The 23,976-nt window shown below is 39.2% G+C and overlaps 1 protein-coding gene across 1 annotated transcript in view; it reads right to left on the bottom strand.

Moving 5' to 3' along the window:
• PPM1E (protein phosphatase, Mg2+/Mn2+ dependent 1E) overlaps nt 1-22,395 on the bottom strand; it is a 223,597-nt gene extending 201,202 nt beyond the window's left edge. The window contains exon 1 of the mRNA XM_069602633.1: nt 21,780-22,395. Within this exon, the coding sequence (XP_069458734.1) occupies nt 21,780-22,231 (452 nt within the window). The 5' untranslated portion in view covers nt 22,232-22,395. The remainder of the gene's footprint in view (nt 1-21,779) is intronic.
• Between the last annotated feature and the right edge of the window lie 1,581 nt (nt 22,396-23,976).

Genomic DNA, 23,976 nt, shown 5'->3' with positions numbered 1-23,976 from the left:
TTTAAAAAGAGACTTCTTCTCATCAGACTGGCAAAAATCCAGGTTGAAAATATCTGATGTTAACACCATGGGAAATCTTTTCCCTCATATACTATTAAAGGCAGTGCAAACTGGGACCTTCTGGGCAGTCTAGTGGTTAGGACTCTGTGCTCTCACTGCCAGTGCCCTGGCTTTTATTCCTGGTTGGGAAACTAAGATCCCAAAAGCTGCTCAGAGTGGCAAAAAAACCCAAAACCTTAACAATGGAAAAGTTAGGGCTTCTCTGGTAGTCCAGTGGTTAAGAATCCACCTGCCAATACAGGGGACACAGGTTTGACCCCCGGGCTGGGAAGATCCCACATGTCTCAGAGCAACTAAGCCCATGAGCCACAACAACTAAAGCCACCTAGAACCTGCGCTCTGCAACAAGAGAAGCCACCACAATGAGAAGCCCATGCACCGCGACAAGGGAGCTGTCTCTGCTCACCACAACTAGAGAAAGAGCGCATGCAGCAACAAGCAGCCAATGCACTCAAAAATAAGCTTTTCTTTAAAAGTGGAACAGTTAGACGATGATCCACCTATAATGACGTAACCTTTTACATATTGATATGAAAAGATATCCATGATACATTCATTAAAAACTTTTAAAGGTATTAGAATATCTTAACCTCATTTTTGTATAAGGAAAAAAGTGAGACTGACATAGAGATTGATATAGAGAGTGAATGGATTGAAAAAACTGTCACTTTACACTTTGTACAACCTAAACTATCAATATTATGTGTTAACTGTACCCTAGTAAAGCTGGAGGAAAAAATTAACAAAAACACAAAATACCCATGCCCAGTACCAATGTAAGGCAAGTTATTAAACCCTACTGAGGACCAGAAAAATAATATTAATAACTGGACAGTGTATCTCACCTTTGCATGAAAAAAAGAGGAAAATTGGAAAGGATGTACATCAAACTGATAAAGGAGATTCATAGTTTAATACTTTAACAACAATTAATTATAACCAGCATGAATTACATTGGTAAATATGTTCATACACACTTTTAAGAACTTACAAATAAGAGCAAAAAAAATGGAAAGAACCAAATTTGTCCAACAAAAGGGGCATACTTGAATTACACAATACTCATACAAGAGAATTATACTTTTCCAACTGTAGGCTGCTGGGTATAACTGAGATGCAAAATCAGTTTGGAGGGATGTAACAAGCATATTAAAAAAATATATATATTTTTTTTAAAAAGCAGGAAAAAATCAGAATTCACTACCCTTAGTAACTACTGCTTTACAATTAACAGAGGAAAAAGAACATTTTATGAACAAAATATTGTTCTCTAAGTTTGAAACCAGTATGAACCTTACTCTAAATGTATAAGCTTTTAAAAATATAAATGAAAGATCTGGTTAAGCTACTAACTTATCATTTTACCTGATGGCTAGGAGGAGTCAAACATAGTCAAGAGGGGTACCTAACAAGTACCTTTAGAGAGTACGTAAGGCATTCAATAACTGTAGGAAGAATGAAAATGTCCTATTTGTCAAATAAACAGAACTTTAACTTACTCTTACAAGGAAGTTATTCTGTATTACCGATTTTATGTAGAATTTCCTACTAGAATTTAAGCTCCCTAAAGGCAGGGACTTTGCTTTACACAACATCCTATCATCAATACCTAGAATATTGAATGCTTGCGTGTGAGATAAGTCACTTCAGTTGTGTCTGCCTCTTTGCAACCCCATGGACTACAGCCCACCAGGCTCCTCTGTCCATGGGATTCTCCAGACAAGAGTACTGCAGTAGGTTGCCATGCCCTCCTCCAAGGGATCTTCCTGACTCAGGGACTGAACCCAGGGCTCTCATGTGTCCTGCATTAACAGGTGGGTTCTTTACCACTAGCGCCACCTGGGAAGCCCCACTGAATGCTTAGTACATAGCAAATTTTCAGTAAGTACTTGATGAATAAATGAATAGATGTTTATACATATTTCATTTTATTAAAAAAAAATACTTTATTTAGGTACTTATTCAGTTGTATCATGTCTTAATTGTAGCATGTGGGATCTAGTTCCCTGACCAGGATTTGGGCCCCCTGCTTTGGGAGCTCAGAGTCTCAGCCACTGGACTACCAGGGAAGTCTCCTACATCTTATAATAAAACCATGAGTCACAAACTATCTTAGAGGAAATTATGCCCTAAAAGACATCTATGCATACAGCAATATAAGAATGTGTCATTAAGAATGTTCAAAGCATCTTTTCTTCACCTTTAGTTATAAAACTATGGTGTTTTACTTCAAACGCATTTATAGAAAATGAGCATCAATATTTTCGATTATTTACATTTAAACATGCTGTTTAAGACTGAAAGTTCTAGAATACTGAACTATGATCTTTCCTGACATACAGAAAAATTGCACTAAAAATACTTTTCTGTTCATTTTTTTCTTCTTATATTTTCATTTTACATGCTACCTACAAAATGTTACTTTGTTTTTTATTTTTTATCAAAGTATAGTTGATTTACAGTGCTGCACCAATCTCTGCTGTACAGCAAAGTGACTCAGTTATATATTCATTTTTTTAAAGTCTTTTCCGTTATGGTTTACACTTTATTATTATTACATTAAGTACATCTGTAATTTAATGTAAACTCAATTTTAATTTGGATTCTTACATTCTCCCTAAGGCAGTGGGTTCTCAAACTTTAGTGTACACCGTAATTATCTAGTGTTTTTACTCACAAGATTCCTGGAAACCACAGAAATTCTTATTCAGTAGGTGTGGGCAGGAGTATAGGAACTTGCATTTTGAATAAAACATTCCAGATGATTCTGAAGTAAGGGATTCATGTCCAACACTTTAAGAGACACTGCCCTGGGACTTCCCCGGTGGTCCAGTGGTTAGGACTCCAGGCTTCCACTACAGGGAGCACAGGTTCGATGCCTCGTTGGAGAATCAAGATCCCGCAGGCCACACTAGACATATTTGGCCACACACACTGGCCAAAAAAAGAAACACTGTCTGCATGATTTAGTTTATGATAGGGATGCTATGCTTTAATTCATTAAATATTAGCTCGGTGCCTTATATGTACAAAGCTTAGTGCTGGGGATCAAATATGAATTTTGCTCCAAAGAAGGTATGCACAGTTTAATAGAGGAGATAAGACATGCATATAAATGATATTATAAAAATGCAGGAATTATTGAATGTTTTTAAAAAGATACAGATAAAATGCTGGGGACTTCAAGAGAGAGAATAATTACTTCTAGCTGACCTCAGGAAAATTCTAGTAGAAGACAGCATTTGAAATAAGTGTTGAAACTTGTCTCTTCAGATTTTAAAGATGGAGAAAACTAATAATCAATCATATCACTGAATGATAAATATGTCTAATGATAAACATCATTCCTTCAAACTCAGAAAAACCATTCCCACCTCCTAGTTTTTATGTGTTGGTGTATCATCTGGGTCATGGTATCGTGCTGTCCTGAATCTCCACCCAGCAGCTTGATGTGCTTCTCTCTCTCTAAACATGTCCTTGAAAGGATCTGTTTTATACTTTCAGTACATGTATCCTCTGAAAGATAAGTTCATACAGTGAATACTGACACAGAGAAGCATACTCAGCCTTTCATAAATTTTTAGGCAGTAAACAAAACTTAAGCATAGTTCAACTGAGAACACTTTAGGTAGTCTTCAGTTCTAAAACCTTCACACCAGTTGGCATTAGGCAGCATGATGAAAGAAATGATCAGAAAAGAGGGAGATTTTATAATTTAGAAGCTATTGTTCTAAAAGCCAGAAAAAACAAAATTAGAGGACAGAAGAAAAAGCATAAGGTTTTTCTGGTTCCTGATTATGTGGCATTTTAACATTACTGGTATTTCTATGACTTGCAGTTTTAAAAAGTCCAGTATCATCCCAGAGATGCAGTGAATACAGAGTCTACAATGCCCAATACTGACTGAATGAATGAATGAATGAACGATTTAGGGGTTAGTTTTCCAGTTTTTCTTACAGATTTACTCCCCTTTATTCAGAAAAATAAGGGCTTATCAGACAAGTCCCAACTGGGCTATGCTTTCTCATCTCCACGCCTCTGCACAAGGTAATCTCTCCACTGGAATGCTTCTCAGCTCCCTCCTCTTCTTGACTAATTCCTATTTAGTCTTCTAAACTTGAATTTAAGCATCTTCTTCTAGAATCTAACAGCCTACATTGGCACACCGACCTTCCAGTCCCCATAAAATCCTCTGCAGCACTGTGTCTTTACTCTCCAATACAGACATCAAGATAAAGAGCTTTGGAGTCAGGCACATCTGAATTCAAATTCTGATTCCACCCCACCGCTTCCTCTGTGACCTTAGGTAAGTTAACCAATCTTGTTAAACATTAATTTCTTGATTTAAAAATAGAAAATAACAATGCAATGTGCTTAGTATATCACCTCATACATAACAGAGTTAATAATAATTTTTATTATTAACTATACTTGCTGGTTAACTTGTCTGGCTTTTCCTCTAAACCGCACACTTCTTGAGGAAAGGAACATGTATTTTATTTCTGTATAACCAGCATCTAGCACAATGCTTAGCACATGGAAGATTATTTTTTTGATGACTAAATATACCCCCATTATTGTAAAATTAATTTGCCACTTGAAATCCTTTCTGTAATGAGGTGGAAAACAAGTGAATAAGTAAAGAAAATAAATGCCATTAATATCAGTTTCAATAAAGGACACTGTCTTTAATTATAGCGTTTTTAGGATTTACTACTAATTATACATATTACAAAATATCAAATGATTCAATATCTTGCTTGAACATAAATGCTCACAAATGCTGATCATAAATGCTTCATGAACTGAATACTATAATAATTTTTTCATGGTATATATTAACCACAAAATCACCAAGTCACATATAAGGTTATCTTTTTTAGACAATCACTTAGAAAAGCTGCAGAAAAATAAACAGCTTTCTAAAATCAAAGAAATTCTCAACACATCAAACTTTTATCTTTCATAGTCCTTGGGGAAATGAGAAGAAATTCAGTTTTCATGGTTTGGTAATTTTGACCTATGTAGGAATACAAAAATTATTAATTACTTAATGTAGTATTTAATGAACCTTTCCATCCTATGTTTAACTCATTTGATCAAGTATTTATAAAAGGCCTCATTCTGAGAGAACGCTTTTATTTTATATTTGATTTTCAATGTATTTTGATCTTAACATATCCATAAACTGGATATGCTAACATATAAAATGGAATTTTGGAATTCCTGGTGGCACAATGGATAAAAATCTGCCTGTTAATGCAGGCAACATGGGGCCGATATCTGATTCCGGAAGATTCCACATGCTGTAAAGAAACTGAGTCCGTGCACCACAGTTCCTGAGCCTGAGCACCACAGCTACTTAAGCCTGCTATGAGACGCTAGCATTCCCTAGAGCCAGCAACTCGCAACAACTGAGCCTCTGTGCCTAGAGCCTGTTCTTCACAAGAGAAGCCACCGAAATGAGAAGCCCATGTACTAGAGAGTAGCCCCTACTTGCCTCTATTAGAAAGAGCCCATGTGCAGCAACAAAGACCCAGCACAGCCAAAAATAAAGCAGTGTGTACAAAAAAAATCTTAAAATGAAATTCTGATTCTGAAGGATAAGCCATTCTTGTCTTTGAACCATTCTTGAGTGCATTATGCAAAGAAATAATGGTTTACAACAATAATGACTCTAGAACAGTTCTAGACTACAAGCGATCACAGGTTTATGTTAATTTATAATCCACTGCTTATTAATGACCAGTATGTATTTTACAGGCTTCTAAAAGACCACATACTGAATATATGACATTAATATACACTATAAATTAATTGAACAAAAACTATTACTATTTATACTTAAAATTTTAGAAAGGATTTCTTTCCACTATATTGAGTAGATAGTTATGATATTAGGCATGAAAACTGTATAGAAAACAGGTGCCTTCTGCTACTTCAACAGTTAACACTAAAGTTTAAAAACCGGACACATTGCAGGATTAGACAACTACAATACAGAGAAAAATATCTCCAGGCACCTTAGTGAGTGAATAGTGATGTTTGCTTGTTTGCCATTATTATGAACTTTATGCCAAGTTGTGAACTTCTTTAAGTCTATTATTTAAAGAGTTTCTGGATTTCAAATTGTGTTTTTAATAAGCAAATAAATTTTTAGTTTTTCCTTATCTTTCATTAGAGGCAAGAGTTTAGAAAAATATTCAGTGCAGAAACCTAGCATGTTCTTTATTTACAGTTAGTAAATACAGGATGCTATGGTTGAAGAGAAAATAAAAATCCAACCATCCTCTCTCCCTCAGAAAGTAAATTAAGTTAGCCAAGAAAGTGATTTTCATGAGGAAGAAACAGCATTTACAAAAGCAGAGAGGCAAGAAATAATCTGGTATCTTTAGAGAACTGCCATGAATTCAATTATGTCAGAAAACTCAGGGAGCCTAGAATAGAGGGAGAGAGACTAATGGCAGGCTCGTTAGTTGGGAGGCTACCAACTAACCAACTAACGTGAATTTTGAGCATCGCCACTTCTGAGTTTAGGCTCTTGTTTCTTGCCCTGATTACTTTGGTAATTTTGGTTTCTCTAGATTCTTCCCTACAGAAACACGTTTGTAACACAGCATGAAAACCATGACATGAATGTCAAAGCCACAACCCTTCAAGTCAGGCGGCCTGGGCTCATGTCCTAGTGACACCACTGATGGTAAAAACTTGAGCTCTCTCAGTTTTCTGTGCCTTGGCCTCGGCATCAGCAAACTGGGCTAATAATAGAACCTAACATCAAACACTTTTTGTAAGATTAAGTGAGCTATTAAATATAAAGCTCTCAACATACAGCTCTCAATAAATGCAGTACCAATAACAGAAACAGGAGCAGCTTACTACTTACTTGTTACTTATTACTAGCTGTACAATTATTATTTCAGGTACAGAGGTATAAACCTCTGCAAGTTTACACTGTTAACTAAGTCTTACAGAAAGATATTTATGATTAGAGACTACCCTGGTAAAGGGCATTTAAATGCAATGTTGCATTTATTTGTTTTAAAAGACTAAAAATTATTTTTAGATGCACAGTTAACTTTCCATATGACCTTGAAAAACTAAAGATATTTTTGTTCCTCCAATTGTGTGTATGTAAACTGTGAATAATAAGTCTCTTTCTAAGTAATATGTGAGACTATTAATAAGTTGCCTAAACCAAGACTATACGAACTAATAAATATTCAGTGTTGCCGGAAATCAAACTGCAAAACTTCAGAGGTCATTCCCATTGTAAAATCCATGATAACCTGAAATTTAATGACTCTCACCTCTCATATTGGAGAAGGCAATGGCAACCCACTCCAGTGTTCTTGCCTGGAGAATCCCAGGGACGGGGAAGCCTGGTGGGCTGCCGTCTCTGGAGTCGCACAGAGTCAGACACGACTGAAGTGACTTAGCAGCAGCACCACCTCTCATATTTACACCATAACTTGTTAGGTTCAATAAAGAACATGCTTACAATATGATTCTTGCCCTCTAGATTTTTAGCCTAAGAAAGAATTTTATGTATATCATACCTCAAACACAATTTTATAAATACCACATATATCAATTTAAAAGCATTACATTTTTTGTTGCTTGCTTTTATACACAAATGTGAAAAGTGGATGTAGCACAATACACTTCTCAAAAAACAAGCCTGCTAAAAACCAGTTTTTATTTTAATTTCTAAGATTCACAAAGTAGAAAAAATGTGAATAAGAAATCACTGTATAAATATCAAAGATCAGAGGCTGTGCCTTGTGGTTCTGTAGAAAGTAGGTCAAAAGATTCAAATCCATAAAAGACAAAAACTGTAATGCTTCTGTAGGAATCTTATAATTCATTATGAAATCAAGTCACTAGGAAAAAAATTATCTTTGATATTTCTAACCCAGCAGATTAGTCTCTGGTTCTTTTTTTTTTTTTTTTTTAACTTAAGCATAGTTGATTTACACTATTGCGTTAAAGTCTTTGGTTCTTTTTCTTTGATGACAAACTAAAACAGGAAGTAACGGACTAGTTTTCCTCAGAGCTATACACTGGAAGGTAAAATCTTAAGTGAAAATACACACAAGGAATTAAGAACAGTCTCAACCTTTTAACTAGCTCCAAGAAGGTAATGTAATGTACGTTTGCGCTCAGTCATGTCTGACTCTTTGTGACCCCATGGCCTGTAGCCCACCAGGCTCCTCTATCCACAGAATTTTCCAGGTAAGAATACTGGAGTGGGTTGCCATTTCCTACTCCATGGGATCTTCCCAACCCAGGGAAAGAACCCATGTCTCTTGCATCTCCTGCACTGACAGGCAGATTCCTCCCCACTGCGCCACCTGGGAAGCACCTTTCACTAGCTCATGACTCTGGATAGGGGCTTCCCTTGTGGCTCAGCCGGTAAAGAATCCATCTGTAGTGCGGGAAACCTGGGCTCGATCCCTAGGTTGGGAAGATCCCCTGGAAAAAGAAAGGCTACCCAGTCCAGTAGTCTGGCCTGGAGAATTCCATGGACTGTATAGTCCATGAGGTCGCAAAGAGTCAAACACAACTGAGCGACTTTCACTGACTCTCTATAAAGCATTATTTTGCTTCAAAATTGTCATTGTTCACAATATTCTCAAATAATTTACATAATACTCAAGTTCACAAAATTTTTCATCTTGTACTGTACAGTTTGCAGTAATGAAAACTGCAAGCATGTTTCTGCAGCTAGATGAAAATGTTAACACATACCAATAATCACATAAAATAGAAGCCACATATACCAATAACCACATAAAATAGAAGCCAAGCTCCTTCACCATTCAAAGTAGAGGAAAGGAAGAAAAAAATAACAAAGAGAAAGAAGGTAATGAGGATAGGCCTATAAAAATCTAGAAAGGAAACAACCTGGACAGAGCAGAGAAAAAGTTGAAGATTCACTGATTTATTCAATAAATATTTAATGAGTGCCTACTATGTGCCAGTACCTGTACTAGGTGCTGGATACACAAAGGTAAACAAAACATTCTTTATCTAGTGCCCTCAGTCCGGGACAGAGATATGAAATAATATATATATATATATGTATAAATTATGATAAGTGAATATAAAGAAAAAGCAAAAAGATACTATGGAAACCAAAAACCAAGACTTAATTTAGACCTCTGGTAAAGAAACACCTCTATGAGGAAGATATATTTTAGGTAGGACCTATCAGTTGAGCTGGACAGTTGGAGAGAAGGGGGAAAGTTGCTTGGGCAAAGAAAAAAAAAGTGCAGAGTCCCTGAGGCAGGACAGAGCATGGCAGTTTCTGGGAACAAAGTCAAGACCACTGTGATTAAAGCACAGTTAGGAGAGTTGCTATGGGTTGCTAAGACTTGATGGAAGTTTGGACCACACTGGTGGGAGTAGAGACAAAAAGAAATGGGCAAAAAGTATTTTTCTTTCATTTAGAAGTGAAATCAAAAGACCTCAAAATAATTAATGCTCTTCCATCTTGCTTCTCTACTGCAGCAAAAGGAGTACTGAAATGGTCTCCCAAAGACGCCCTGAACTAATTGCTAAAATCTGTGAATACTAACTTGGTATCACTCCGGTGACTGTGCTATGTTATACGGCAAGTTGATCTTAAGACAGGGAGATTATCTTGGTGGGTCTGATCTAATCAAATGACCCCTTACATGACAGCAGGAGAAGCCAGACAGATTGGAGCATGGAAACACCTGATGTAACGTGGCTGGTATGAAGACAAAGGAGGGCAAATGAGAAGGAAAGCGGATGGCTTCTGTCAACAGATAATCAGTGCCCCTCCCAAACCTAACAACCAGCAAGGAAACGGAAACCTCAGATCTACAACAAAGATCTAGACTGTTAACCTGAATGGGCTAGAAGTGCAGTCTCCCTGAGTCTCTAGATAAGGGTCCTACCTCTCCAACACTTTGACTTACCTTGACTGAAGACCTTAAGCAGAGTACCCAGCTGAACATACCCAGACTTCTAACCTACAAAACTGTAAGATAACAAATGGATGTTGTTTCAAGTCACTAAATTTCAGTAGCATGTTACAAAGCAATAGAAAACTACCACCCCATAAACTATGTGAGGAGAAATTAACAATTTGATAATCTAAATCTAAATCATATTACCCTAGGAACTTCCCAGGTGGTCTGGTGGTTAGAACTCTGTACTTCACTGCAAGGAGACATGGGTCCGATCCTTGGCTGCAGTACTAAGATTCTACATATGGTACAGAGTGACCAAAATAAATAAATAAATAAAGCTCTGTGTGTGTGTGTGTGTGTGTGTGTGGTGTGTGTGTAGTCACAGAAAGAAATCTAAGAAAAACGAATTTAGCTTATTACTTCAAAGGCTAGATAAATATGAATTTGGCAACTGGAGTGAGCACTTATTTAAATATGACTTTGAAATTAAATGTCAGATATGTTTTATAGAATTCAAATTTCTGTTATTAAGTCTAAACCTGCGCCATTCAATATGTTAGCCACTAGCCCCATGCGGCTACTAAGTATTCTAAATGTGATATTCCATTTGAGATATGCTTTAAGTGTAAAATATAAACAGGATTTTGAAAACTTGGTATAAAAAATGAAAGAAATTCAATATTTTAATATTCATCATATGTTTAAATGGTAAAATATTTGGATTGTTGTTGTGGTTGTTCAGTCACCCAGACGTGTCCAACTCTTTGTGACCCCATGGACTGCAGCACTCCCTGTCCCTCACCACCTCCTGAAGTTTGCCCAAGTTCATGTCCATTGCATCAGTGATGCCATCCAACCATCTCATCCTCCGACACCCTCTTCTGCCCTCAATCTTTCCCAGCATCAGGGACTTTTCTAATGAGTCGCCTGTTTGCACCAGCTGACCAAAATACTATAGCTGCAGTTTCAGTCCTTCCAACAAGTAATCAGGGTTGATTTCCCTTAACATTGACTGGTTTGATCTCCATGCTGTTCAAGGGACTCTCAGGAGTCTTCTTCAGCACCACAGACCAAAGGCATCAATTCTTTGGTGTTCTGCCTTCTTTATGGTCCAGTTCTCACAACTGTAGGTGACCAGTGAGAAGACCATAGTCTTGGCTATATGGACCTTTGCCGGCAGAGTAATGTCTCTGCTTTTCAATATACTGTCTAGGTTTGTCATAGCTTTCCTACCAAGAAGCAAATTTCTTTTGATTGCCTAGCTGAAGAAAGTTCTGTAAGTTCTAGTTTACGTAATGCTGAAGCCTAGCATGCGAGATTTTAACCATGATCTTACCAGCGAGGGAAATGAGTGCAACTGTCCATTGGTTTGAACATTCTTCAGTACTACCCATCTTGGGAACTAGGATGAGGACTGACCTTTTCCAGTCCTGTGGCCACTGCTGGGTCTTAGAGATCTGCTAACATATTGAGTGCAACACTTTAACAGCATCATCCTTTGGGTTTTTTAACAGCTCTACTGGAATTTCATCACATCCACTAGCTTTATTAACAGCAGTGCTTCCTAAGGCCCACTTGACTTCACACTCCAGAATGTCTAGCTCTGGGTGACTGACCACACCATCATAGTTATCTGCTTCATTAAGATCTTTTTTGTACAGTTCTTCCATTTATTCCTTCCATCTCTTGTTGTTCTCTTCAGCATCTATTGGGTCGCTATCATTTCTGTCCTTTATTTTGGCAATCTTTAGGTGAAATGTTCCCTTGATATTTCCAATTTTTCTGAAGAGATCTCTAGTCTTTCCCTTTTTGTATATTTGCATATATTGGGTTAAATAAAATAAAATAAATTCACTGTGTCTTTCAATTTTTAAAATGCAGTTAATTCTAGTCAATGGAAAGTGAACAAACATATATGCCACTTCTAAGGTCTGGCATCTAAAAACCTCCAATACCATTCTCCACTCCTATGCTTGCTAGATGTATGCTGATGCCTAGAGCAACCTTGGAAACCACAGACTGAAGATGAAAAACTCAACTAGCCTGAATCCATTAATCACTCCATAGAACACAGTGCCTTCTCCACTGAAAGTACTCTCTGAGCAAGAAATAAGCTAACATTACATTAAGCTTTTGAGATTTCAGGATTTACCCACAAGAGCAGCGATTTTTAGCCATTACAGTACAGAACATGCAAAACTTAGAAACAACTCAACTGTCCTTCAATAGGAAATTGGATAAATAAATCATAGTATACTCATACAGAATCTATATAGTAGCTAAAATGAAAAAACTGTATGTATCAAATTAATGAATCTTTTTTAAAAACATTAGTCTCAAGAAAGCTACTTATGAAAACAAAAACAAAATAGCCGCCCATATTTTGACCATACAAATATGTGGGTAGTAAAAATATAAAAATATAGAGCAGAGGGTTACATTCCCTAAATTCACAGATTACCTCTAGAAAGAAACAAAAGGAAATGAGTTCATAGAAGAGAGTGACAAAGTCTTCAATTTCATATGAAATGTTAATTTATATATGAAATGCTTTACTTCCTTCAAATAATCTTAATCATGATAATTTCTTGAAATGGAATGGGGGGGTATATGGATATTTTTATTATTCTGTTATTTTGTAAATGTTTAAATCATAAAATCAATAATCTTTTTCTTATATATTTTCTCAGAGAGTAAACAACAAAACTTTGTTAGAAGACAGTTAAGAACTATATACCAAAAGCCTTAAATATGTCAATATCTTTAATATAATCCCAACAATATATACTGTATATAAATATACCCTAAGAAAGTCAAAGGTTTGCTCAAAGGATGACCATCAAAATATTCTTAGAGCAACCAAAAACTGGTATCACCTAAAATGTCTAACAGCATTGTGATTAAATTACTGTGTATTCATTTAAAAATTACACAGGAGGTAGGGTGAGATGTGTGAAGGTATAGATGAAAAAAATACTGGCCACAAATTGATCACTGCTGAGGTTGAGCAATAAGTACACAATTTTTCCTATACTTTAAATTTTTTATAATAAAAAGTTTTGAAATATGAGAATACAAAACTTTACTAAGTTTTTCAAAAAGCAGTTTAAAATAGATGTAAATAATACTTTGCGTTTAATCTCTTGGCTCACTCACTGGATTTATCGTGTGTTGCATATGTCCCCATCATTGCTGGCCTAGGGATTTTATGGCAAACATGTAGCTAATAATCTAATGCAACTGCCTTCAAGCACTTTATCAAAATCTTCTGGAACATTATGAATACCCCACTTTCAACGTAGATATACATTTCTCATGTGTGGATGTGTGTACATATACACATATAAATTTCATACATGCATATACCCATGCATACATACCACTCTCACCAGCAGAATTATCACTATTTCTTTGAGTAAGCTGTATTCTACAAAATATACTTAACAGTTACATTTTCACAGATTTCTCATCAAATATAATCGCCCTTTAAAAAATCTAATAGAACTAAAATAGAAGTTTTGTTGCTTCTTACATTTGCATTACAAATAATATGTTCAACCTATGATTTCTCTGCAGGAGTTTTTTAAGTCAATTATCTATTTTGTGAGAGTTAACTTTGTTAAATACAACCAAGGAATCCATTTAATGAGAGCAGGTAAACAGTAATAATCCATAATGTTCTTAAAATCGGAGGAAAGGTGCCACTGTCAACTCTAAGCCAAGAAACCTGCATGTCATCAGGATACCTCATGTACAGTGTTTAACATAAAGTCAGCTGTCACACAGAACAAGCTGCCATTCTCAATTAATATGTCAAGTATTACTAGCACTTAATTCTTTTTTTTTGAGGGGATGAGCTTAAGTTCATATTTTATACACAAAGAAATAGATTTTAATATTTTATTCCTTCACTGAAATGGATTACTTTGGCTACACCTTATTTTGAAGACCACTAGTCATGATACATAAATATCTGTGGGGGAAAAAAAAATTAAACAAGTGCTACAAGAGGAGGCCTTACAAATACCTGTGAAAAGAAGAGATGTGAAAAGCAAAGGAGAAAAGGAAAGATATAAGCATCTGAATGCAGAGTTTCAAAGAATAACAAGGAGAGATAAGAAAGCCTTCCTCAGCAATCAATGCAAGGAAATAGAGGAAAACAACAGAATGGAAAACACTAGAGATCTCTTCAAGAAAATTAGAGATACCAAGAGAACATTTCATGCAAAGATGGGCTTGATAAAGGGCAGAAATGGTATGGACCTAACAGAAGCAGAAGATATTAAGGAGAAGTGGCAAGAATACACAGAAGAACTGTACAAAAAAGATCTTCATGACCCAGATAATCACAATGGTGTGATCACTCACCTAGAGCCAGACATCCTGGAATGTGAAGTCAAGTGGGCCTTAGAAAGCATCACTACAAACAAAGCTAGTGGAGGTGATGGAATTCCTGTGAAAGTGCTGCACTCAGTATACCAGCAAATTTGGAAAACTCAGCAGTGGACACAGGACTGGAAAAGGTCAGTTTTCATTCCAATCCCATAGAAAGACAATGCCAAAGAATGCTCAAACTACCACACAATTGCACTCATCTCACATGCTAGTAAAGTAATGCTCAAAATTCTCCAGGCCAGGCTTCAGCAATACGCGAACCGTGAACTCCCTGATGTTCAAGCTGGTTTTCGAAAAGGCAGAGGAACCAGAGATCAAATTGCCAACATCCGCTGGATCATGGAAAAAGCAAGAGAGTTCCAGAAAAACATCTATTTCTGCTTTATTGACTATGCCAAAGCCTTTGACTGTGTGGATCACAATAAACCGTGGAAAATTCTGAAAGAGATGGGAATACCAGACCACCTGACCTGCCTCTTGAGAAATCTATATGCAGGTAAGGATGCAACAGTTAGAACTGGACATGGAACAACAGACTGGTTCCAAATAGGAAAAGGAGTACGTCAAGGCTGTATATTGTCACCCTGCTTATTTAATTATATGCAGAGTACACCATGAGAAATGCTGGACTGGATGAAGCACAAGCTGGAATCAAGATTGCCAGGAGAAATATCAATAACCTCAGATATGCAGATGACACTACCCTTATGGCAGAAAGTGAAGAGGAACTGAAAAGCCTCTGATGAAAGTGAAGGAGGAGAGTGAGAAAGTTGGCTTAAAGCTCAACATTCAGAAAACGAAGATCATGGCATCTGGTCCCATCACTTCATGGCAAATAGATGGAGAAACAGTGGAAACAGTGGCTGACTTTATTTTGGGGGGCTCCAAAATCACTGCAGATAGTGACTGCAGCCATGAAATTAAAAGATGCTTACTCCTTGGAAGGAAAGTTATGACCAACCTAGATAGCATATTAAAAAGCAGAGACATTACTTTGCCAACAAAGGTCCACTAGTCAAGGCTATGGTTTTTCCAGTAGTTATTATGGATGTGAGAGTTGGACTGTGAAAAAAGCTGAGCGCTGAAGAATTGATGCTTTTGAACTGTGGTGTTGGAGAAGACTCTTGAAAGTCCCTCGGACTGCAAGGAGATCCATCCAGTCCATCCTAAAGAAGATCAGCCTGGGTGTTCATTGGAAGGACTGATGCTGAAGCTGAAACTCCAATACTTTGGCCACCTGATGCGAAGAGCTGACTCATTGGAAAAGACCCTGATGCTAGGAAAGATTGAGGGCAGGAGAAGAAGGGGATGACAGAGGATGAGATAGCTGGATGGCATCACCGACTCAATGTACATGAGTTTGGGTAAACTCTGGGAGTTGGTGATGGTCAGGGAGGCCTGGCGTCCTGTGACTCATGGGGTCACAAAGAGTCGGACACGACTGAGCGACTGAACTGAACAAGAGGAATAAGCACTAGGTATTCTATAAGGAGACACGGAAGAGACATCTAATTCATTATGAGCGTGGGGCTGGTGAACAAAGGAAGTGATGTGAGATGGAGACCTGAACAACAGGTTAAAGACTGGACAGACTGGACGGAGTGGGAGAGCAGGGTAGATCAAGCGTGTTATGTCCAAAGGTGCAGAGGTAAGAGCAAACACCGTGCATTCAAACTAATATATTAATAGTCCAAAACAGCTGAAGTATAGTTTCTAGGGGTGGGATGGAGTGGGTGGACAGTGATTCAGGGATGGGGCTGATAAGATTATAAAGGCTTGTTTGGATTTTATCTGTAGGGCAATGAAGAAATAGGCAATGAAGGTATACAATAAAGAACTGGCCTTGCCTAAAAGATGTCTGGCCTTTGTCCCTAGCTCCTGGAAGGTAACCTCTAAATCCCTGGAATTTCTAGAGTAATAGGAGTGTCTTTGTTATTCACGGCGGGCCCTTTGGATCCCATGGTATCAGCCTGGAGTGGGAGACTCGAAACTATTAATAAGTTCAACCATGTGAGCAATCTATCAATAAATTCCAATAAAAACTGGACAGTGAAACTTAGGTGAGCTTTTTGGGCCGGCAAGACTCCATGAGAGAGGAACACATCCCTGAGGACACTGGAAGCTTCACATCTGAAACCCTCCAGATTGCAGCTCATGCATCCCTTACTTTGGCTGGTTCTAAGTTCTAGCTTTTCCTTATACTGAACCATAATCCATTAATATATTAAGCTTTCAGTGAGTTCTGTGAATCTTTCTAGTAAATTATCAAATCTGAAAGTAGTTTTGAGAAAGCTGAAAATTAAAATCAGTGTCAGAAGTGAGGGTGGTCTTGTGCAGACTCTTCCCTCTAACTTATAGTTGGACCCTAACCCCTAGCAACTTCTGCCTCAGGCAGACTCGGCTGTATCTGACTGGAGAACTGTGCCTTTGACCTCAGTTTGGCTAATACCAGGTAAACAGTAAAATATTTAAGCAATGGGTGAGAATTAGTCAATCTACATAATCTAGATTCTAGAGAAATCACTTTACTATTAATACACTGGGGAGAATATATTGGAGAAGACTGGGAAGAAATAGCAGTGACAGTAGGGATGGTGAGGGCCGTATTTAGGAGGTATTTATAAGGCAACAAAGGTCCATCTAGTCAAGGCTATGGTTTTTCCTGTGGTCATGTATGGATGTGAGAGTTGGACTGTGAAGAAAGCTGAGCGCCGAAGAATTGATGCTCTTGAACTGTGGTGTTGGAGAAGACTCTTGAGAGTCCCTTGGATGCAAGGAGATCCAACCAGTCCATCCTAAAGGAGATCAGCCCTGGGTGTCCTTTGGAAGGACTGATGCTAAAGCTGAAACTCCAATACTTTGGCCACTTCATGCGAAGAGTTGACTCATTGGAAAAGACTCTGTTGCTGGGAGGGATTGGGGGCAGGAGGAGAAGGGGACGACAGAGGATGAGATGGCTGGGTGGCATCACAGACTCAATGGACGTGAGTCTGAGTGAACTCCAGGAATTAGTGATGGACAGGGAGGCCTGGTGTGCTGCAATTCATGGAGTTGCTAAGACTCGGACATGACTGAGCAACTGAACTGAACTGAAGTAGAAGGCAAAATTTGACTGAACGTGAGGAGGAGAGAAGGAGAAATCAAGGATAAACCCACCAAAAAGAGAATCAAGTTTTGTCTTCCGTGGGGGAGACAGAGAGATGGAAGATCAAATTCAGCTTTGGACAGTTTGAGAAAACTTTTAGACATCTAGGTAGAGCCTTCTATTAGCAGTCAAAGCAAGGATGGAGGCAGAGATGGGAGCTATTAGCATAACTACAATAATCAAAATCACAGGAGAGGCTGATTTTGGCCACAGACAACAAGCCAACCAAACTTGAAAAGGCCAAGGACCAAACAACAATATAAAAGGCTTCAGTTCAGTTCAGTTGCTCAGTCATGTCTGACTCTTTGCGACCCCATAGGCAGAGTATTAAAAGCTCACAGAGAAGTGGCAGTCTACGACCTAGGAGACAACCCCGAAAATTAGGGCTTACGCCGAATGGTTGCTATTTTCTTTTTTCTGCTACTTCTTACTAGTTTTAAGAATAAAAAAAGGGGGGAGGGTATTCTAAATCAGTGGCATAACTCCCATCCATGTATTTTTCCATATATATACACAGACAAAGTTTAATGGCTTTCTAATCTATCTCAAAGTCATTAATGAGTCACATAATTCAATACAACTGAATTATTAGTGTCTATAAACAATGATTTTCTTTCCCAAGGCATTTTTAAAGCGGCCACCCTCATTACTACTCTAAACCATCTGCAAGTATTTAACTTTGCCAGGCTACCAAAATATCTCCCCCTCCTTGAGAAGTCCAATCCAGGCTAAATGAATAACTGAGGAGACAACTGCTCTAAAAATGTACTGACATGTAGCTCTTACAGACTTCAGAGTATTTGTTTCTTCTGGGTTAAAACAAATAGATTTATCCTCCATACAATAATATAGAGAAATAAAATACAGCATTGACCTACGCAACCTATCCAAGGTTATTCATATCTGCCATGAGATCAGCTGTAAATTTTATTTGAAATTATTTCAAAGCTATAAAATATCTCACCTCCACCTTTTCAAAGAGATCCATTAACCTCAAAAATCCTAATTTTGCATCATTAGAATTTATTTTACTCTCTTGGGGGGCATTTTAGTTTACAGGAGTAAAGGAGATAATTCTTACATGAGCAGCTGAAGATTGCAAATCACTGGAATTTTTTTATTGACATGGAATAGACTAATTCGGTTAAACAGTTCTAAGGAACCGACTGAATTTATTATTCATTCTTAAAGATTTAATTATTTGAAACAAAATTGTTTAAATGGTCCTTTAAAAAAAAGTATTTATAGCCTACAACAGAGATCTTTCTCATCCTAGGGGATTTTTAACATTTCAAATAACTTTTCTTTCAAAATGTTATATTTTTTTATCTAGTAGAGAAATATTAAGTACATAGTTCCCATTTTAAGCCTAATAGCAAAAACTGTGTCACAAATACTGTAAAACTTTTAAGTTGCTAATTATATTTTGTCCATTTAAACCTTGATCCTTTACTTACCTAAGTAACTGCTTATCTCAAGCTAATCCTAAGCTTTGAGTTTACCAAAATGAAGAATGATAACTATATCTTCTGTTCTTAAACTCTGAGAGAAGCAAAATACTGGGAAAAACATTCACTATAGTTTTTGAAGTAAAATTTCAGCCAGTATTTACATAAACAGTATTGAGAAAGTAAGCACCTCTATTTTTTTCTGTAGCTTCATACTATATATTTATAAAACACTGACAGAAAAAATAGGCTAGAGACTTATGAAACTGGTTCTAGTTTCTTCTTACAATAGTTTCAAATGTGAAACTGGTGAATATATATTTCACGTAATTTCATTTAAGTATTTTAGCACACTCTAACAAGCATGACAGTTTCTAAAGAATATTAAGAATTCCCAAAATAAAGAGAGAGTGGGTATCTGAGAAAATATTTTGGAAAAAAAAAAAAACAACTTCACCTCCACCAAATTAGTAATTCCAACATATTCCTAATCAGAATGATTTCAAAGTGTTTCCTAGGAAATCTGATTACTCAACTTTTCCTAGGAAATTTGACAACTCTGAGAGTTTTTAGGTTCAAAAATTATATTTAAAAATGCTGGAAAACCATTTGTACATAATTTGTCATTTCTGAATCGGGATCCTCAGTTTTCTCTTCTGTAAAACGAAGCGAACAGGAAAACGATCTATCTCTACAATGCCTTCCAGTACTTATTCTTGTGGCCAAGTTGTATGATTTTCTTTCATAAATAATAAAGCACAAAAAGTATGTGTTTTTAAACTGTGAGACTTTTAGGTTTTTGGGTTTTGTTTTGTTTTTTTTCTGTCTGTTAACAACCTTGAAGATACTTTACATAAACAAGCCAGGCATTTTATATCTGAGTAAAACATAATAGCTTCTGCACAAAACAGTATACATGATGAAATCTTTGATTTAAGGTGAAATAATGTTTTCCAACTTCAATTTTGCTAGTTTTACTTCAAATCTAAACTTTCTCAATTAGATGGTCATTTTATAATCTGAATACTTTTCTGGTTTATACATGTATTGAAAATCTTGCTTCCCTTCCATGTGGCAAAACACACATCTACCTACCATCATCTTCATACAGATTTCATTTTTACAAAACCTTGAATGGTACATATTTCTAAACTAATAACTCTTTTTTTGAAATGGACCTTCTCTAATGTTTAAATGTGTATTTCTTTAATTCATTTGTAAAGGTAAAATTGTCAAAGTAGAGTTAGTCTGATGCTAAGATAAATCTTTCCACTTCATTAAACAATTCCATTTTATTTTAAGCGAGAAGTCTTAAGTGTCTATATAGTATTAAAAATGATATTTCATAAACTCCATTCTACAGTTGTTTACAAACACTAGGAAGAAATACTCCTAAGATGTTTTTACATGCCATTTCACATTTCTCCCAAAGCAGTATTACTTTGGTAACCAGATAGGATTTCAAAATTGAAATTTCAATAGTGTATAAAGTATCAACACAGTCCACTTTTACAGCATATATGTTCAGTGTTTTTTCTTGTTGACAAGCTTCTGTTTTAACAGGAAGAATGATTTGATCAGGTGTCTGTTAGGTTGGAAGAAGACAAAACCTTTACTTTCCAGGTCCTTTTCTTAATCTAAGCGTTTTAAAAAATCCAAGAAGTGATCTTAACTGCAGTGAATCTTGCAATAGTAAACTTTTTGATGGGGACAGAGTAACATCTTTCATTACAACTATCAGCAGAATGGCAAAAGGCTCCCGAGATTTACCAGTGTTCTCAGAAACTTGTTAGTATTCTCCTCTGTCATTATTTCAGAACAATTCCATTTAGAAAGAAACGCAATTGTAAACTGCTTCTATTTCAGGCCCATAAAAACTGGGATGAAAGGCAAAGCCTTGACCTTTCTATTTTAGACTTTCATCTGTGTAGCTAAGCCATCTGCTTTCTCTCTACCCCATCTACTTAATGGACTGAAAATACTGCACCTAATTGCAATTTTATCAAACCAGCCAGAGTTTTCCACTTTAACGAATTGCGACTCTGTCTTTCACCTGAAGGCTCGCAGGTAAAATTTTCCTTATCGTCCCTCCTCATTTCCTTCCCACCTCCCTCAATTATGAGTTATCAAGTATCATTAAACTACGATACGAGGCTTCCGTATATTAAGCCATCTACACTTTCAACACTGAGCGCCCAACAGAAGAATATCGACTCCAGTCTCCCCTCTTGTGGATCTGGGGCCGGGATTATCATCTTTGTTGCGGTTACGCAGGAGGCACCCAGTAAGCAGCTCCTGCCTAGAAAGGAGACCGCGTCTCTCCGCCGCCAAACAACGGTGGGGGGGGGGGGGGGGGGCGACTCGCGCCGGGAAAAAGACAGACCCGGGTGGGAGGAAAACCTCCAGGAGGAAGGAGAGGGCTGGGAAGAGGGAGCTCTCAAGACTAGAAGGAAGGACCTTCCCAGGCACCAAGCAGAAAAGGTGTGAGAAGTGGAGAAAGAAGTGGGCGGCCAGGGAGAAGCGGGAAGCCCGGGGCCCGGCGGGAGGGCGCGGGGGGCGGCTCCCGGGCCCGGCGGGAGGCGCGGGGGCCGCGGCGGGCGTGGGCATCTCGCCGCCGACCGCCCGAGTCCGAGCAGCGGGGGCGCCTCCAGCCTCGCCAGGGCGCCGGCGTGAGGCGGGCGGGGGAATGAGGAGCGGAAAAGCGAGCAGTTCGAGCAGCAGAGGGAGCCGCGTCGAGGCCGGCGCGGCGGGGACGGCGGCCCACCCCCCGGCCGAGCCCCGCTACTTAACTATTTGTAGAGCTGCTGCAGGCACAGGTCCAGGCTCTCGCCCTCCACCTCCTCGCGGGTGATGCGCTCCGACAGTGGCCGCGGCAGCGGGGGCAGCGGCGGCAGCCGGGGCTGCGGCGGCGGCACGGCCGACTGCCCCCGGGCCGCCGCCTCCTCGCCCGCCGCCGCCGCCGCCTCCTCCTCCACCGCCTCCTCCTCGGGCTCGGGGTCTTCTCGCTCCTGCTCCTGCTCCCCCTCCTCCGACGCGGCCCCCGCGGCCGCCGCCTCCCCGGCTTCCTCGACCGACGCCTCGCGCGCCTCAGCCGCCACCAGTTCGGGCTCGGGCTCGGGCTCCGACTCTTCGGGTTCGGGTTCCGGCTGGGGCTCGCCGCCGCCGCACGGTCCGCGAAACTCGCCCAGGAATAGCTCCAGGAAGCGCCGGTAAGTTTTCTCCTCAGGGGTGCAGCCGGCCATCGCTGCTCATGCCCCAGGGCCGACCGGGGAAACGGGTTCGGGAGGCCCAGGAAGGGGAGGGGGGCTGCTGGCGAGCCTCCGGCTCCCGCAAGGGCGGTTAACGGCCGCACCGGCACGAGCGATCAGCACTAGGTTGCCTGGAGAGGGCTCCCGCAGGCGTGCGCGCCGCCGAGCCCGGACGTGCGCGGCCCGGGGCCGGGGGGCGGAGCGCGCCGCCCCTCGCGGGTCTGGAGGGAAAGTTGGTCTCGGGCGCGCGCGCGGGGTCCGGCGGAGGCCCACCCTCTAGCCCTACTGAGAGAGCAGCCCAAGCTGCCTAGAGACCGTCGCCATGGCAACCGGCCTCTAAGGAAGAATTTCAGGGTCCCTCCCGTCGAGTCCACGGAGTCGAAAGGGGCACTCGACTTGGTCCCCTCTCCAACTCTGAATGCCTTCATTGTGTGGATACCCTAACCTCAAAGTGGTTACGAGGGAACTAAGACGTTCGCCCGGTCTAGCTGTTGCTCTTCCCCGATTTGGATTCACCTCAGTTTTCCTTATCTGTCCTGTCTTGTCTTAGGGTCCGTATGTGCGGAATGATGCCACAGTGTGAAAACCTTCTACTGTCGATGACATTAATAAGTAGTTTGCAGGGGAAGGCATTCAACATCTACAAAGGTGGGTGCCTTTGCCTCCATTCTCTCATCTGATTCTGTGAAGTGGTGTTAGCCTCACTTCCCCAGAAGAGGAAGCAGGATTAAGTGCATTTCTTTTTTCAAGGTGTGGAAACTCCTAGTCGTGGCATGGGAATTGGAACCCAGATTGCCAGCTTCTAAAGCCTTTCTAGACCCTTTTTCCTGTACTCTTCTCTGACTTTGAAGACTCAGAAGTGTAATACACCTATCAAGCCTTATTTTCAAAAAGCTTTATAGTGTAGGCGTTATATTCATCCCCTTAATCCTTATAATAGCGCCTCCAGGTAGAAGGTATTACCATGATTCCACTCCATGGATGAAAAAACTGAGACTTCAAGATATTGCGATGCAACAAGGACTAAGCCATCAGATTTCCAGCACATCAAGACACCCTTCTTGAGTGTCTGCAGGCAAGTCCCTCCAGTATTCTTGCCTGGGAAACCCCAGGAACCGGGGGGCTACAGTCCATGGAGTCGCAAAAGAGTCCGACATGATTTAGTGACTCAACAACAAATATATACTTTATTACATAATCTGTATTTTTTGGTACATTTTGTTTGCTCTTCTTCCCCATCCCCCTGAGTCTCTATTTTTGTAGACTGAAACTGAAACAACTTTAAATTATTCTAATTTTCTTACCAAACTACACACAAACCTATTATTTTCAAGCCTTACTGAGGGGAGTGGGAGAGGGAGAAGCTGGGTTGTTATACAGCTGTATAGATGACAGCATCATTGCTGCATACTGCCATGTCCATGGCAACATATAATTCAGCAAAAATATAGTGATTCTTTCTCTACTTTGAAAAACATGTTCACAAAATATCCACCCCATCCTCTCCATTTATTCCTTCTGGATTTCAGTTGGATTTAGGATCTGAAATAACATTTCTAGTCAGTTATTAATGGCAGAAGGAGTCTCCCTGCCAACTGTTTTCATATAATACTGTATTCTAAATCCCTGATGTGATACTGTTATTTTAAGAATAAGTGGGTTGAGCTCACTAATGTACATTATGGCATCATGTAAAATAGACGTCCATTCTCTTTCTTAGCTTGAGATTAAATAATACA

Source organism: Ovis canadensis, chromosome 11 (assembly GCF_042477335.2).
Source record: "Ovis canadensis isolate MfBH-ARS-UI-01 breed Bighorn chromosome 11, ARS-UI_OviCan_v2, whole genome shotgun sequence".
Lineage (NCBI taxonomy): Eukaryota > Metazoa > Chordata > Mammalia > Artiodactyla > Bovidae > Ovis > Ovis canadensis.
This window is presented reverse-complemented; position numbering and strand designations above follow the sequence as displayed.